At 45.8% G+C, this 17,084-nt stretch overlaps 1 protein-coding gene across 1 annotated transcript in view; it reads right to left on the bottom strand.

The window, feature by feature from the left end:
• Positions 1–12,020: 12,020 nt before the first annotated feature.
• LOC105516838 overlaps positions 12,021–17,084 on the bottom strand; it is a 38,209-nt gene continuing 33,145 nt past the window's right edge. The window contains exons 7-8 of the mRNA XM_011949177.1: positions 13,914–13,956; positions 12,021–12,325 (exon numbers count right to left, since the gene is read on the bottom strand). Of these exons, the coding sequence (XP_011804567.1) occupies positions 12,091–12,325; positions 13,914–13,956 (278 nt within the window). The 3' untranslated portion in view covers positions 12,021–12,090. The remainder of the gene's footprint in view (positions 12,326–13,913; positions 13,957–17,084) is intronic.

Here is a 17,084-nt window from a genome sequence, read left to right as displayed (position 1 = left end):
TTCTGATAAAATGGCCTTAATGCATATGCAAATCTGTCTTCTCAAGAAGGAAGTGTGTGGAAACACTCACATTTGGCTGGGAGTCTTATACTGTGAAAATACTGGAGAAGCATATGCGTTAATTTTACCTTAAATTGCAGACAGAAGCCACCCACCCTGTCCCTGACACACAGAACAAATCATTCAGATTTGAGGCATCGTATCTTCCATATGATCAGCTTTAAGTTAGAAGGAGGACAGTGAGCTGGCAGTTCTTCCTTGTCCACACAGGGGTCCCAGAGAGCCAGGCAGGAGACCTCAACTTTCCCTTCCTTTCCTTTCCTTTCCTTTCCTTTCCTTTCCTTTCCTTTCCTTCCTTTTCCCTTCCTTCCTTCCTTCCTTCCTTCCTTCCTTCCTTCCTTCCTTCCTTTCTTCTTTTCCTTCCTTCCTTTTCTTTAATCTCTTCTGCCTCCTCCTCTTTCTCCTTGTCTTCCTACACCTCTTTTCTTCCCCTTTCTCCTCCTTCTCCCCTCTTTCTCTTCTTTTTCTTGTAACTTTTCTTAATTAAGAATCATATTATAGAGAACCGTACTTCTCTCCACCTTTTTTTTTCTATTAAGAAAAGGAACATAGGAGCATGACGAGAACAGGACCCAAAACAACTCTACAATCACACACCAGGTTATCTGACACATTCGTGATTTAAAAGGTCAACTATGGTCATTTCAAGTACCAGTTTGGCTTTGGGCTTCTCTGCCTCCTTAAAGTGCTAGTAGGATGACATCCTATGAGACATGGTCATCTGGGGATGTCAAGGTGGACTCCTGGAACAGGAGGATTTGACAGCAAGGCCGGGGTTTAGCCCTTCCCCGCCCCCACCCTGGCAACACGGGCAAATTTCAAAAGACACTAAATTTGATAACTAACACTTATTACTCATTGCCTCTCCACAATATTCTTGGCAGGGGTTAGAAACTGACATTTGGCCATGGATGGGATGTTCCTGAGCCCTCAAGACCATTTTGGTCTCTGTGAGTGGGAGACCCCCTTAGAGTTGCACCTTAGAGTTATAAAACCCTTTGGGGAAATGGAATCTCAGGGCCCTTCCCTGTAGCCCCTCCGTCCACCAACACCTGTGCTGCGCTAGGGCACTCAGTCAGCTCATGCCCAGCAGGGAGCCTCCCCTGTCTGGGTGCAAATTCCCTTTCTTTCACCAAAAGGGAACTGAGAAGAGAGATTCCTTCAGAGGCCTAGCAGCTGCAGACAGACACAAAGGGGTTGCTTTAAATGTGCTTTATTTCCCAAGCAGCTGTGATGGTGAAGGGAGAGCACAAACTTCCTGTGTTCAGCTCCAGGTAGGAACAAAGGGAAGGGCTGTCTTGTGTCTCCATCTCCCTCCAGCCCCATTACGTAATTATTTGGCCAGGCATCTGGCTGGCTTGGGCACAGGAAACAGAGATGATGTGAACTAGGATAGGAAGTGTGAGGAGGATCCCTGGAGGAGCTGGCCGTTGTGTGTGCCACCCCATAGGACAAAGGGCTGGCTTGGTGGGACTTTGGTGTGTCAATCAATCCACGGCCAAGTTCACTGTGTGCCCAGCCCCAGTCACGGGGCAGAGCTGGGACGAGACTCCCTTCTTCCAGCATCTCACTGGCTGGCAGAGATAAGACTGAAATAATTCCAGGTCATGATCAAATACTGACCCATGTGAAGCTGAAGCACGACACAGTGGGAGAGAGGACTTGGGGAAAGCATAAACTGATGTGGGATGGAGAACTAAAGAGTCTTCTTGGGAAAGAGGGGGCTTGAACCTAAACCTCTTAGAGTCTACATGTAGAAAAAACAAAAAGGAAAAGAGGCCTCCTCCATCTCAGAAGACCAATCTTCAAAACTTGCCCAGGACTTACCTTTTCTTAATAACAAAGTCATCCAATGCCCCTGGCATTTTTTATATTTTAACCAATTAATCTTCATTACAACTGTATGAGATGAATATCCCATATTATTGATGGGAAAACCAAGGCTCAGAGAGGTTAAATAACTTATACAAGGTCACACAGCTTCTCCAAGCTCAGCGCTCCAAGTGGAAATCAATTGGCTATGGGGCTCCCATGGTGCTCGCTGGAAGACCTCAGCAAGGGTTTGAACCCAGTGAGTCTACCTCTTGAGTCCTTGCCTATAACTATTCAATGCTCTGCAAAGAGTGGAGTGGAGGAATGGATGGAGATCACGGCATATTCAAAGAACTACAAAAGGTTCCATCTGGCTGGAGTATGCGGAGAAAGGGGAGTTTTTTGTAGAGATAAGGCTGGAGAGATAGTCAAGGGTAGAAGAATGAGGCCAAGGTGCTTGAACTTGAGCCTGTGGCAATGGAGAACCAAGTGAGGGTTTCAGTTAAGCTGCCAGTAGCCAGTTGTGTTAGGAGGGTTGTTCCGTGTGTGAGATAAGAGGCAAAGAAGGGGTCAAATAAAAACCTTTAGATGAGTCCCAAGGTCTCATCTTAGGCAGAGGCTGGAGATGAGGGAACAGCAGGCATGAAATAATAAATAAATTAGGGCCGTGCTTTCAATGATATGGTGTTATCGTTATTGGTATCGTTTTTTGCATGCCGTTCACTCTTCAATGCTCCTTTTTACGTGATTTGTTTCATTTAGGTCTCTTGGTAAGACCAGGAGAGCAGCATTCTAATTTCAGCTTCACAGATCACAGGTGTGAAGATATTTGGGAAAACTTTCCAGGACCAAGTCTTTTCGAACCTTGAAATCATACACAGGAAGGACAATTTAAATGCTTTCAATGTATTGATGCATTTAATCCTCCGAACCCTACCAAGTGAGCCTTATTCTCATTCGCATTTTATGGAGAAGGAAACAGCAGAGAGGTTAGGAAACTCACCTGAGATCACACAGGTAGTGAGTGTCGAGTGTCGGAGGCAGAACTCTGCGGTTTCTGCCCCCTACCCCAGAATAAAGGAGTCTAAGCTGAGCCGTGCCCCTCAGAACCCAGCCCTTGAAACGGCTGCTGAAGAGAAGCCCAGCAGGCCAAGCTTTTAAGGTACTCTTTTTAGAGCAATTATTTCTTCCAAATATTAGAAGATAAAGGTATCAGTGCAGGCTTGGGCATCACTCTGATATGCTCACAATAGATATCATAGGTATTAAGTGCAGTTTATCCTGAGTGTAATTAGTGGGTGCTTTTCAAACGTGATGATAATTGCAGCCTATTGTTTCTACGGTAATTTACAGAAATAAGGAACTCTACCGCTGCTCATCTCCTGGAAGAAACAGAAAGAGTTCTTATTCAGGATTTAGCTGATGTCTGTGGCCAAACAATACAACAGTCACCAGTCACTGTTAGCCACGGTCCCTCACACCTGCTAAAGCGACCACTTATGATAATATTCCCAGTGTAATATAAAACTTTTTTTTTTTTTTTTTTGGAGATGGAGTCTCGCTCAGTCTCCCAGGCTGGAGTGCGGTGGCACCATCTTGGCTCACTGCAAGCTCCGCCTCCCGGGTTTACGCCATTCTCCTCCCTCAGCCTCCTGAGTAGCTGGGACTGCAGGCACCCGCCACCACGCCCGGCTAATTTTTTTTGTATTTTTAGTAGAGACGGGGTTTCACCATGTTAGCCAGGATGGTCTCGATCTCCTGACCTTGTGATGCGCCCGTCTCGGCCTCCCAAAGTGCTGGGATTACAGGCATGAGCCACTGCGCCCGGCCAAAACATATTTTCATCCACTGCATCCGGACATATGCCCAACAGAAAGAAGACGTGCAAATCAGCTCTCTTTGGCTACAAGGTGTTTATTAATTTAAAAATCTCTATGGAGAGACGTCTCTGCTCTCTGCTAAAATTTGATGGTACTTTTCTCTGTGGCATGGAATGGGGGATGTTCACGAGACCCCTCTGGTCAAGTCTCAGTTGGTCTGAGGAGGGGACAGGCATGCCCACCCACCCCTTCTCTGAGGGTGACCCAGGTTCACAAAGAGCCAAGGTCTCTTCCAGTGGAACACTGTTTTGGGGTACCCGACAGGGCCCTGATAACTGAAAATGTCTCCAGATGTTAGAACCATTTAGTTTGTCTTGCTCTACACGTATCACACTATCTAACTATTTTATTTGCTCAGGAGTCACCTGGCACAGACTTGGAATGCACCCTCCATTTCTCAACCCCAAAACTAAGTGGGGGTGCATAGGGAATTTGTGCCCAAGGTGATATTTGTTTATTTTAAAACATCATGCAATTTACCTCTCATATAGCTTTTTACCGCCTATCATCCTCTACATTTCTTAAGGTAAAACTGTCTTTTGACATCTATCAAAACAAAGAGGGAAGAGAAGGAGGCTGCTAATAGAAATCCTATTGTCAAAGCCGATCTCCAGGGGACAGGGGAGACTCCCACTCGCAGAGACCAAAATGGTCTTGAGGGCTCAGGAACATCCCATCCATGGCCAAAGCCCGGTTCCGCAACACCCGAGGCAAAGAACGTTTCAAATAGGCAGCTTTTGACATCAGGTTTTAATGAAAAGACTGGGGCTTATGCAGTCCACGTCCAATTAAGTGAGGCCTTTTGAAAATGTTTTACCCTTTTGGAAAGTCATATACGTTTTAGCTGTTCTCACCTCTTAACTATCCTCCTCCCAAGGGACACTGGGACCACACCCAAGACTGGCCCTCGCAGGCCTCCGTCAGGACCTCCGTGCTGTGGCTGGAGGCAGCTGATGCCCTGGAAGGTCTAGCTGCCTGCTAGAATCCCTTTCCTTCCCCACAGGGCTCTGGAAGTGGAGCTTCCATAAATTTACACAAGTGCATCGACTGCTTCCCCACCCCCACCCTGGCAACACGGGCAAATTTCAAAAGACACTAAATTTGATAACTAACACTTATTACTCATTGCCTCTCCACAATATTCTTGGCAGGGGTTAGAAACTGACATTTGCAGCTGAAAATAATGCATTGTCAAGTAGGAAAACTGCAGGCTATAATTTTTAACACTTGTATCTGTTATTTTAAACATGAAACATTGCATCAGTTTGACATTAATTTATATAATGGGGACCAAAAGGGATAATGCAATCTTAGTGACCACCTCCATTTAATTAACTGCCAGGGAGAACCACTAACCAAAAATATGGAATTACCATACACAAAAACAAAGGGCTGTTTGTACACCTTCCATCATGCATTATTGAAATGCACCGTATCATTAGGGAGAGTGATCAGGATGCTAGTGTGAAACCAGCCACTGATAAATGCAGACACAAAACTTTTATGAAAGTTTGTAAATACAGTATTGTATGGAAATTCTGATGCATATTGGCTTTCTTGAGCACTGTAAAATGTTTTATTATGAAAAAAGTGGATAAGATACTTATCTTTTAAATTGGAGTTTAATATTTTATTAGTGCCAGGCACATAATTCTCATCAAATGGCAGGAAACTCTTTTTTGTATGGATATAAATGTCTAGAGTTTAATATTTCAAAGATAAGTACCTACCACTGCATCTATCACACAGTGGCTTAATAGAATTTACTTTTTCTTAAATATTTATACTCTATATGTGTTTGCTAGTCAAGTGATTATAGAGCTGTAAGGTGGAGAGCAAGGCTGGTGATGCAGTTAAGAAAACAAGCCACCCATGCAGTTTACCTTTTCAGTCCATACATCATTAACCTGGATGAGGAGGAAAAGGAGAGAATAATTAAGTAATTCAGACTCACAGGCTTAAGAAAGAGAACCTTCCACTTTTCAAAAACAAACAGCCAGAAAGTTTCTCTGATTTGACCTGAGCTTCCAGACAACTCCTCAGAAGAAATTAAGTTTAACAAATTAGAACAAAATGAGAGTGGGGGGAGTAGAGAGGTGTTTGGCTTTAAAAGGGAAATTGCATTGTGCTGAAAATCTCCCTTTGAACCGCTGGTGCGGGCTGTTGCCCAAGCATGGGGGGGAGTGGGCAGCAGCTTTGGAGTCCTTCAGCCCTGCAAACTCTTTCATCGGGCCTGAGAAATGCTTTCTGATCCATGCTGATACAATTACCTAGCCTTTATTGGCAATTTAGACCTGCTTTTAGGGACATTTTAGAGCAAATGATGTTTTCTTGATATTTTTTAAAAAGCAGTGCTATTTCCTATACCTTTGGGATAAGGTAGAAACCGAGTTAGAGGCTTATTAGAGGGCTGATTGCTACAATGCGGTTTTTGTTGTTGTTGTTATTGTTGATGTTGAACTGTGCTACCGAAACTGAAGGTATGGGCCCCAGTGGGCGACTCACCTCTCTCAATCAGAGGTATTTTTATTTTGGATATTTGGGTGAAATACGCAGCAGGATTTACTACTACTATACTTAGAAAGGTCTTAAAACCCTCCCATTATTCGAAGCATATTAAAATAGCTTCAATAAATTTTTTAATACGCACACATGCCAAGGAGAGGAGGAAGCCTCCTTTGTTCCTTTGGCAGGATGGAGGTCCAGTTGATGAGCTTGGGCTTTCTTTCCTGGAGGTGTTTAGGCCAGTATCAACCAAAGGAGCGGTCACATTGACAGTAAATAAAACTGGCTGTCCTTAAGGGCTTGCTGACAGGGATTTAAATAGAGTGGCATTGAAAGCTGCACAGTGGAATTAGCCAGGGTGCAAAAGCCACAATGTTTCCTGCCCAGCCCCGGTGAGCTCTCCGGACCAGCAACACCCTGGCAGGCTTCAACTAGCGAGACTTAATTCAGACACTGCTTGGGCAAACCACATCCAAAAAGGTGACTGTCACCTGCCCTGGTGTTGGCAGTCAGGAAAGAGGAGAGGAGACGGCCGTGTGTGCCCATCTGCAAGGGAAGTCCTGCTTCAGGCTGTGTCTCCCACTGAGACTGGGGCCAGGTCTGCAGGGGACAGGGCTGAGCTCCTGGTCTCCCCATCTCCTTGCTCACTCAGGCCTGCATGGGGAACAACAGGAAAGTGCCCTTCCCAGGGAGACTTTCTTATGATAAATAAAAGCTGATAATTTAAAATGCTCCTAAACAGGGCCATGTGAGCAAGAGAGAACTGGCGGTGGTCAATAAAACCTGTTAATGAAAAATGTATTCTTCTGAGACAACAATGTTCTCCTAATCCCTGCTGGCACAGGCTTGTGTCAAATGTGTGTTTTCAAGGCTGTGACGGGTTCACGTCAGCCAGGAGCAGGGCAGGACGACGGAGCCCAGCCTTGACGTCTGCTCGCCTTGCTGGCTGTGCCCTGTGATCTAGCCCCTACCTCCCTCTCAGACTCAGAGGCCTTAGTGGTCAGACTCTTCCCCTGGTCCTCTAAAGCCCTGGCCACCCTAGGCAAGCTCTGTCCCACTTCCCGGCATTTGCTGTTGCGATTTCCTTAGCCCAAAATTCCCTCCCACCAATCCTTGCACGCTGGCTGACCCACTCACTTAGTTACCACTTTTTAAATTTTTATTTTTAAATATTTATTCTTTTAGAGAGAGGATTTCTCTATGTCATTCAGGCTGTAGTGCAGTGGCACGATCACAGTTCACTGCAGCCTTGACCTCCTGGGCTCAAGTGATCCCCCTGTCTCAGCCTCCTGAGTCGCTGGAACTACAGTTGTGTGCCACCATGCCCGGCTAATTTTTTAATTTTTTTGTAGATATGAGGTCTTGCTATGTTGCCCAGCCTGGTCTCGAACTCCTGGGCTCAAATGATCCTCCTGCCTCAGCCTCCCAAAGCACAGGAATTACGAGCAGGAGCCACTATACCTGGCCTTAGTTGACTTTGTAAGGTCACCTCCTCAAGTGTCAGAGAGATTCACCCTGACTGTGATGTCTAATGTGGGCACCTGCATCCCAACATCCCATCCAGATTACCCTGTTTTATTTCATTTCTGGCCCTTCTCACTATCGAAAATAATCTTTATGTGCCTTTTTCTAGGTGATTTGTCACCGCTACTGAGCTCTACTCTCTAGGAGGGCAGGGACTTTGTCTAGTCTCTGCTGTATCCCCAGCTCTTAACCTTGTGAAGGGATACAGTAGGTGCTCAATCCATGCTTGTGGGGAGACTAGAAAGACTTCACAGGAAGGCAGGAGCAGCACCACCTGAGGCTTCTTCCCTCCAGAGGGGCAGCCCTGTGCTTTGGTGGGGACCCTGCAAGCCTGTTAAGGGAGGTGGGTGCAGCTCAAAGCCGCGGAGAGTTCAATGCGTCAGCAGGGGCCACCTGAGGAGGTGGCCTGAGGGAGAAACGGTCACGCTGAGGCCCAGGCTGGAGCCCCACACCCACATGGAGCAAACAGTCATCCTGCCTCGTATTTCACCACTATCTGACTGTCTTGACACCAGCAGAGTTCTAGGTTCTAGGCCAGAACTGCAGTAAAGGCTATCAGGTAGCAAATAGGTTCCAACAGTGAGCCTGGGCCACCTGGGGAAGTCGCAGCCTTCAGGGCCAGGCAGGACGAGAGCACAGGTATGACAGAGGCTCTGGAAAGCCAGGCACGTTCAGAGCCATCTGTGTCACAACCAGGGCAGCCCAGGGAGCCTCTACCCCAGACCACAGGGCCGAGACCTGGCACCAGCTAGGAAAGAACAGATGTGGAAGCCTGCCACAACTATGGGCCACACAGGACCGTGACCAAGGTCTGAAGGGCTGCACTTTGGCTCTAGGAGCATCCTGTGTGAATAGCTAAGATCAGCATGGACCCTTGGGGAGGCCCTGGCTGGTGGAGACAGCTGGGAGTCCCAGGCAGCAGAGGAAACAGTAGAGCATGTGTGTAGGGACAAGACTCCAGGGAGTGAGGTGAACAGGGCCACAGAGGCCTGCACTGCCCAGGAAATGCCTTACCCGGTAGTGGACCAGGAGGGAAATGTGGCAGCTTTGTTCCCTGGTACACTCTGTCTTGCATATTCAGGAGGCCAGGTTGGACAGTGACATCAATTCCAAGGAGTGTCCTTGCCTAGAGAGAGCAAATCAACCCATGCAAGTCTTGGGACACCTGTGACGCATGCCCCAGGTACAGATGGTAGGGCAGTAGTGTCTTATCAAGTTGTCTCACCTGGAGGGTTCAGCACTGGGCCTGGCAGTAGATACACCGAGCACCGTTTGCCGAGTACGTTGGTTCCTTTCTTTCTGCCCATGCTCTGTACAGAGGTCCACGCAGAAGAGCCACTGGCTGCAAGCTCCTTCCACAGCCGCACAGTCATCCTGATTGTAACTGCCTGGGGCTACGCAAAGGGAATGAGCCCCAGCAGTGATTTTCTGTTGTCCTGTCCGTGGTCTTGGACTCCCACAGTGGCTCCTCACTCTCCAGGTAGACTAAGAAGGCACCTTAGAGTTATAAAACCCTTTGGGGAAATGGAATCTCAGGGCCCTTCCCTATAGCCCCTCCGTCCACCAACACCTGTGCTGCGCCAGGGCACTCAGTCAGCTCATGCCCAGCAGGGAGCCTCCCCTGTCTGGGTGCAAATTCCCTTTCTTTCACCAAAAGGGAACTGAGAAGAGAGATTCCTTCAGAGGCCTAGCAGCTGCAGACAGACACAAAGGGGTTGCTTTAAATGTGCTTTATTTCCCAAGCAGCTGTGATGGTTAAGGGAGAGCACAAACTTCCTGTGTTCAGCTCCAGGTAGGAGCAAAGGGAAGATGAGGTCCCCCAAGGAGGAAATGTCATTGCTTTTCAAAGAGGTTTTCACACATCCAGCTCCATGAAAGACATCCTTCTTCCTTCTCTTTTCCAGACCACATTTTTGGAAAAAAAAAAAAAATCTACTTTGTGTATGTGTGGAGTGTGGGGTGTGAGAGATATATTCCTTTTTTGTGTCTAAATCTCACAGTCCACATATGACTTTCCCCACTTGAGAATTCTCTCTCATCCGTGGAACTCCCTGCCTTCTATAAAAATATAAATAAATAAATTTTAAAAAGTATAAAGCCAGTGCCACGAGACCCTTGGGTTGGGCAAAGCCTGTGAAGTTTGAACCGGTTAACGCACAAATACAAGGGAGCGATTATTACAAGGCCATCCCGCTTAGCATCGGGGAATCATTTGGGGAGAGAGATTCAATTTCATAAAAATGATTTTCAAGAGCTGTTTTGTGAGTAGTAGAATGTTGGGTTTTTTTTTTCCCCTTTCTCCAAAATGAATAAAAACTTTATGTTCAGTGCGGTACTTAGGTATTGGTTTTGTTAATTTCTTAAAACAAATTGGCTCCCCAGTAAATCCCAAACTTGGACAGCCACATTAAGCTAGCAGTAGGGAGGCAATCTGAACATGATTATCCTGCAAGAGAATTCCCAGAATTTCATCCAAACTGTGATTTGTTCTGTTATAAAAGGCCTATAAAACCCAGTCTCGAAATTCCTGCAGGAAGCTCAAGTGTTTAAATATCTGCGATTACTCTCTCATGATTAAAGAAAGATATGAAGGACGGGACATTAGCACACAACAGAAAGTGCGAGGTGTGGAGCAGGCGATAAATCACCCGGGACTGTGACACTGGCGGACCTTGAGGCACGTCCACAAATCAGCTCGTGGCTGGAGACTCTTAACTGGCTGGCAGGGGTGAGGGCTGGGGAGGGACACAACACGCCCTGCTCCAGGCTGCTGGGGACGAAGGGAGGCCTTGGTGGCCCAGGTCCCTACCACGATAGAGCTCAGTATCTGCCATGGTCAGTGTGCTTTCTCCAGAAGCAGGGTTTGAAGACTGTCATGCATAAACACGTGCCTACCTCGCCAATGCGCCATTCACTCACTCACACCACGTGTCTCAGCTCAGCCCTCAGTTTCAGAGTCCTCGGGCTCTGTGTGTGGTGCCCTATCAGGCCCCATGCACAACGCTCCTGAGAGGCCTTGGGTGCTATCTTTTCTCTAAAGCTCCAGCTTCTAAGTGGTGAACTTTAAAACTGTTCCCTTTGATAACATGGATGAGTAACACCTCTGAGCTGACCCTGTCATCCTGTGCTACAGGTCAAGAAGCTGAGGCCTCGCCTGGCAAGATCAGCTCATATTTACCAAGTGAGCTCCCAGCAGCCTTGGGAGGAAAGCCCATCCTTCTTATTGCTTGCCTTCATTGCATTTAGGAAAGCACCCATCTTCTTGAGAGTCCCAGCTGAACCAATGGGGATTGTCTTTTTAGCTGGAACTTTCCTCCTGCCTCACATGCTCCATGCCCTGCTGTCTTGAGACTCTCTCGTTAAAAGGCGCCTTAGGGAATGAACCCAAATAACTGTCTGTCGTACCCCCGAGAGTCTGGGCTTGTGGAGGGGTGGCATATCTGCCTGTAGCAGCATCACCTCTGTGGTTTCACAACGCTCATGGGCAGCCCCTTCCTCCATGGCCCTAGTTTATGGGAACAGCTCCAGACCCTATTCCTAAAGCACCACCTCTTTCTTCCCTCTGCCATCACATCCTGCAATTACCATCTCCAATTTACTCTTCTGATGATACCTTTAGAACGAGTTCCCTCTGTTAAGCCAGTGCTTGGGCTGATGACATGGGTGACACAAAGCTCTTCAGGGTAGGAGCTGTCCGTTCCCTGCCCCTCTCCTCCCGGGCACACCATGAGCACCTATAGAATGTATGTTGAAGTGAATGAGTCAGTGGCCTTAAAGGTCATGCTGTTGATTTTCCACTTCACCTTAGAGACCGTATGTTGAATATGTTGGTTAATTCAATCCCTTTTCTCCTCCCTGGCCTTCTGAGAAGTCGAGCAGGGCTGCATTTGAGGGCTGTTTTCCGTTGGAGTAGCAGCCTGTTTGCCTGGAAGGCAAGGAAGGGCTCCAGCTACCTGGCTGACCTCAGAGGGACTAGGGTGGTACTGGCAGCTGGCATCTGATACAGTTGGCTGGAGTCGGCATTTTTGGACATGTTCCCTCTCATTCTGCCAGCTCCTTTGCTCCCTCCCTCTCTCTCCACCTCTCTCTCCCCATCATCCAGCCTCCTGGAAGTTGAAACAATATTTTGAGGGGTCAAAGTGGAGGATAATGGGAGACCATGGAAACACACACAGCTCAGGATAGCATAAGCCCCAGAATGCCTGCGTAGGTCACAGATGACAAATGGCAGAGCCCTGTAGGTGTGCAATCCATTTATTGATTTCAAGCCCTCCCTCCTCTTGTTCTGTAGGCCTCCAGGGAGAGAAAGTCACAGATTCTTAGGGCTGAAATTGTTTAGGAAGGACATAGCTTTCCTATCGGCCAGACATCTAAGGCTGCTGGGCGAAAATATGGAGCCCATTACAGGGAAATCTGGTTCGTGTTTCCGATGGAGGCACAGAGCCCCTCTTGGACCGAAGGCCTGGGTCTCTGTGTTGCTGGCACAGGCTGACAGCAGCAGGAGTCCCTTCTTCCTGGCCACCTGGTATACCAGGGTGAGGGCCCTGGAACAATGAAAATAAAGGGAATAATCATATTTAGCAAGGATTGCAAATTTGCTCTATGCTGGGAACATTTCTTCAACCCATTTGCATTTACTGATGTATTTAATCCCCCCAGTTCCCACGAAGAATGGAGTTCGTGTTTTTATTCCCAGCTGTGTGGCCTGCAACAGGTCACTGAACCCTGCTGAACCTCAGTCTTCATATGTGTAAAATAGAATGATTTCACATCCCCCTCATCCAGCCTAAGTGAAGAAACAACAACAACAACAACAACAAAAAACCTCTTCATAAGTACAAAACTTCTCAAGCCATTCATTCTTTCTAGAAATGTGCCCTCTAAAGATATGGAAAAATTAGGCCTGGAATCACAAAAGGAAGAAAATGAGCATTTGAGGCTTGAAATTACAGGGAGACAACTTTTTCTGTAAAGGGCCGATAAGAACGTTTTATGAGTCATATTGTGTCTGTTGGGAAAACTCAACTCTGCAGACTGAAAACAGCCACAGATAAACCGATAAATAAGGGTGTGTGGTTCTGTCCAAATAATACTTTATTTACAGAAACAGGCCAGGGAAGAGGCAGACTGAATTTGGCCAACAGGCCATAGCTTGTTGACCCTTTCTTAAACCAACAAGGCACATCTCCCATCCTGTTCGCAGCACATCCACCATAAAAATGAGTTATGACAAAGTGGTTCTGAGACATAGAAATCAAATACTGTCATCTTCCCTCTGCCAGCTTTTCATTTTAGGGATGTATAAACAAAATGAGGTGACGCTAATCAGCCTGTTTGAACTACGAACAACTGGAGATGTCTAATTCACATAAGTGGATGAGCCTGGGGTTTTAATCTTAAACATAGAGAGTTCATGAATGTAAGTCCCTGGCATGGTTTACTGAATTATAATTGACAAAAGGAACAGTAAAAATAGATTAATGCTAACTTGAGTGATCAATTTCCCCCTGAAGTACCATGCGGGATTACTCTGCACATTTACTTCATTTCTAAGGCTTTCTTCTGACACTCTCAAATCCTCCACCGTAGGCGTTGGAATTCCTTGTACTACACTGGGGTGACGGTACCATGTTTCAAAGTTATTCAGAACCTGATTGGCCGTGTTCCTGCAATACATTTTCCTAACCTCAAGATAAAGATCCATGCATCTCTTTACCCTTTAAACAAAAAAGCTATTGTAATAGCATGTAGTCTGAGGCATGGTCTGAATACCAAACCCTGTACATGCACTGCTAAACTGTTTAAGTATGGAAGAAGTAGTGTCTAATAGCATCAGGAAATTGAAATTTAAAAATTTTTCTCACTCACTTATTTGATGAGAACTGGGTATGCTGACAGGTGAAGCAGAAAGCCATTTTTCAAGTTAAATGCCAAGTGGTTATATAGCATAATATTCAGTCAAAATTAACCACCTCACTGCTGCACTGACACCCAGCATATTTAATGCCAACTGTTCTTGCAAAGAAAACGGCAGACCTCTGGGAGTGCCTGCAGAAGGGGAAAGAAACTGTTACTAATACTTCAATTATTTAGGGGGTGCCCCAACTCTCTGAGTGGGAAAAATGGACTCACCAGCAGCGACACTGACTCTCACGGACGCCACAGAGGGAAATTGCTCAGTGTCTTCCAGGGCCCTCTGGGTCTGCTAAGCCAAAATCCAGAAATTTCTGAATTTACATGGGCCTCAGGCAGTCTCCCTACAGGCAAACACTTTTGGAAAAAGCAGGTGGATTCCTGCCTGCTGGCACAGGTGATGGGGAGGCTGTTTTTCTAAGCTAGTTTCCTAGTGACTGCCAAGCAAGGTTCCCCAGCTTCCAGGGAGCAAATGATGCCTGTGCCAGAGGACAGCAGATCCAGGGGCCCAGAGTAGCAGGCAGAAGGCAGGCATCACTTGGTAGGATTCAGATTCCGAAGACTGGCTCGAGAACTCCTATCTCGAAAGTACGTGGAAGGGCAAAGACAGCCTTTGTTGGAAATTCTAGCAACCCTTTTCCTGGACTGATTTTATTTGTGAAGATGTACTAATATTTCAGCTAACAGCCCAGGGAGTGTATAACTTGAAAATTCCAACCACAAACAAAAACGCGCTGTGGAGTCTACTCCCAGCTTTAAATCCCAGGCAACCAAGTAACCAGAGGGCCACTGCTTTTCCTCCTGCAAAGGTAGGGAAATTCATCCGTAAAATGCAATGCCCCATGGTGGCTCCTGGGTGCCCCAGGACCTACCAAGAGCAAGGGAAAAACCAGGCTAGATCCAGATCCCTCCCCTCCCCTCCCCTTGCCTTTCCTCTCCTCTCCGTAGGAAGAATTTATCAAATTCTTCCTACCAGAAATACAATCTTGAACCATTTCATTTCTTCAGCTTTTCATTTCCCCATGTGCTGTTTCATGGGCTTCTCAGAGCCACTCTGAGAGACAGGAAGGTGGAGGTTATTGGGGTCCCGTGGTACCAAGTGCACAAGCAGATCCACTGAAGAAGGTGAGGAAGGGCTATGGGTTGCTGACATCATGGCATCTACTGCGGGATGAGCCAAGCCCAGTATCCTGGTCTCTTGGCTTCTAAACTGATGTGCCATCTTTTGAAAATAACCAACATTTATTTATTTATTTATTTATTTATTTTTGAGACACAGTTTCACTCTGCCACCTAGGCTGGAGTTTATCTTGGCTCACTGCAACCTCTGCCTCCTGGGTTCAAGTGATTCTCATGCCTCAGCCTCCAGAGTAGCTGGGATTACAGGTGCCTGCCACCACACCTGGCTTTTATAAAAATTTTATATTATATTTTTAGTAGAGACGTGGTTTTGCCATGTTGACCAGGCTGGTCTCGAACTCCTGACCTCAAGTGATCTACCCACCTCAGCCTCCCAAAGTGCTGGGATTACAGGCGTGAGCCACCGTGCCCAGTCTAAAATAATCTTTAAAAAATAAAAACAACTAAGAAAATTGTGCGAATTTTTGAGAACCTGGAGAATACCGAAAAATTGAAGTAAAACTAAAAACAGATAATATTTCTAATCCCAACATCTACTAACAGATATTAACTCATAGGTTTATTTCTCTCCATCCTTTTTTCTGTCTGTGAGAGAAAAAGAGAGATTGGGGAAGGGACATTCCTTTTCACTGAATTTAAAATTATGTGCATTGTATATGTCATTAAAGTTACCTGCAGACATCTTTAAAATCTATCATGTATCCTAATAGATAGAGCCAACCTATAGTGTTGGCCATTTAGGTTGTTTTTAACTTTATTATTTTTGTTCCTGTTTCTCTTGTAGCTTGGAGCATCTCTGTGCATAATTTGATATCAGCCATTCTGACCATTTTTTTGTAGGCAGATTTCTGGATGGTAAATTACCAAGTCAAGGGGAAGGGGCAGTGGTCATTTTAAGACCCTCGACTGTCTCTCCAGGTCAAATCTCAGCTCTCCTCCAAGAAACTCAGGCCAATTTCACTGGTCTCGTTCAGAATGACTCACACTGGGCACAGGATCCTTTTGAGCAAGACAGTGGTTCTCAACCTCAATCTGGACACTCCTGATATTTGGGGCCAGAGAACTATTTGGTGTGGGAGTTGTCCTGGCCATTGCTGGGTGCTTAGCTGTATTTCTAGACTCTACTCACTAAATGCTGGTAGCACCCTCTCATCACCTAAAATGGTTCCAGAGATTGCCAGATGTCTCTAGAAGGAAAACCTCCCCTGGGTGAGAACCACCAGACTAGACCATGGTCTGGGTAACACTGGCAGATGGATGGGTTAGTAACCTAGTGATGGAAGGCAAGTCCCATTCCAAGAAAAAAGTCAGAGAATTCTTCCCAAATTAAGCCTTGCTGTTACACATAGAGCTACACGTACATCAAAAAACCATCCCTCTATATAATTAGTGCTTCTTTGTTTCCATGGCATTGTACATGTACATCTATGCTGCTTTATAATTCCTTATGTATCTTTGATAATTTATTACTTATTTTTTGCTCTTCTGTTAGTCCTGTGAATCTCTCGGGGCAGTGTTTCTTATCCATTTCCTTGAGTTTGACACCTAACATAGAGTGGATTAAACTGAATGAATGAACGAATAAATCTGAGCTGAGTAAGAGCTTCTCTTACACATACATGTGTGCACACATATACACACAAAGGCATACACATGCACACGTGTGTACACATTTATGCACCAACAGAAGCCTTGGAGGAAAGGAAGGGCTACCAACTACAAAGGCATCTGTTGTTTTTGACTAGATGGTGATAGCTAAGGGTAAAATTTCTCTGTGTCAGCATTACAAATTTCACAAATCTGCATAGAATAACATTTGGGGAGTCAAGAGTAATGTATTTTCCAGTGAGGTAGGGCCCCTACTTTTAAATAAGGGTACTTAGGGTTGTCAAAGGAGAAGAGAACTTTCTCTATTGCTTTAAGAGACAATTTACTGTATCATTAACAGATGTCGTTTAATGGAAAGTCCTGTTATTTTTGGAGGAAGAAATGCATATTCCACACTAAATATAATAACAACATAAACCTTTAATAAATAATTGTAACAGTTTATAAATATTTAAGTAGTAAATCTGAAAGTCCTGAGGGACAGGAGGAGGCCGGGAGGGAAGTTCTGACTTGTAAAGCACTAAAAATAGGTCCCGACACATATATTGTTAATCTCTCTTTCTTTCTTTTCTTTTCTTTTCTTTCTTTCTTTCTTTCTTTCTTTCTTTCTTTCTTTCTTTCTTTCTTTCTTTCTTTCTTTCT

Source organism: Colobus angolensis, unplaced genomic scaffold (genome assembly GCF_000951035.1).
Source record: "Colobus angolensis palliatus isolate OR3802 unplaced genomic scaffold, Cang.pa_1.0 Scaffold291, whole genome shotgun sequence".
NCBI lineage: Eukaryota > Metazoa > Chordata > Mammalia > Primates > Cercopithecidae > Colobus > Colobus angolensis.
The sequence above is the reverse complement of the archived record's forward strand: the minus strand, read 5'-3'. Positions and strand labels throughout refer to the sequence as shown.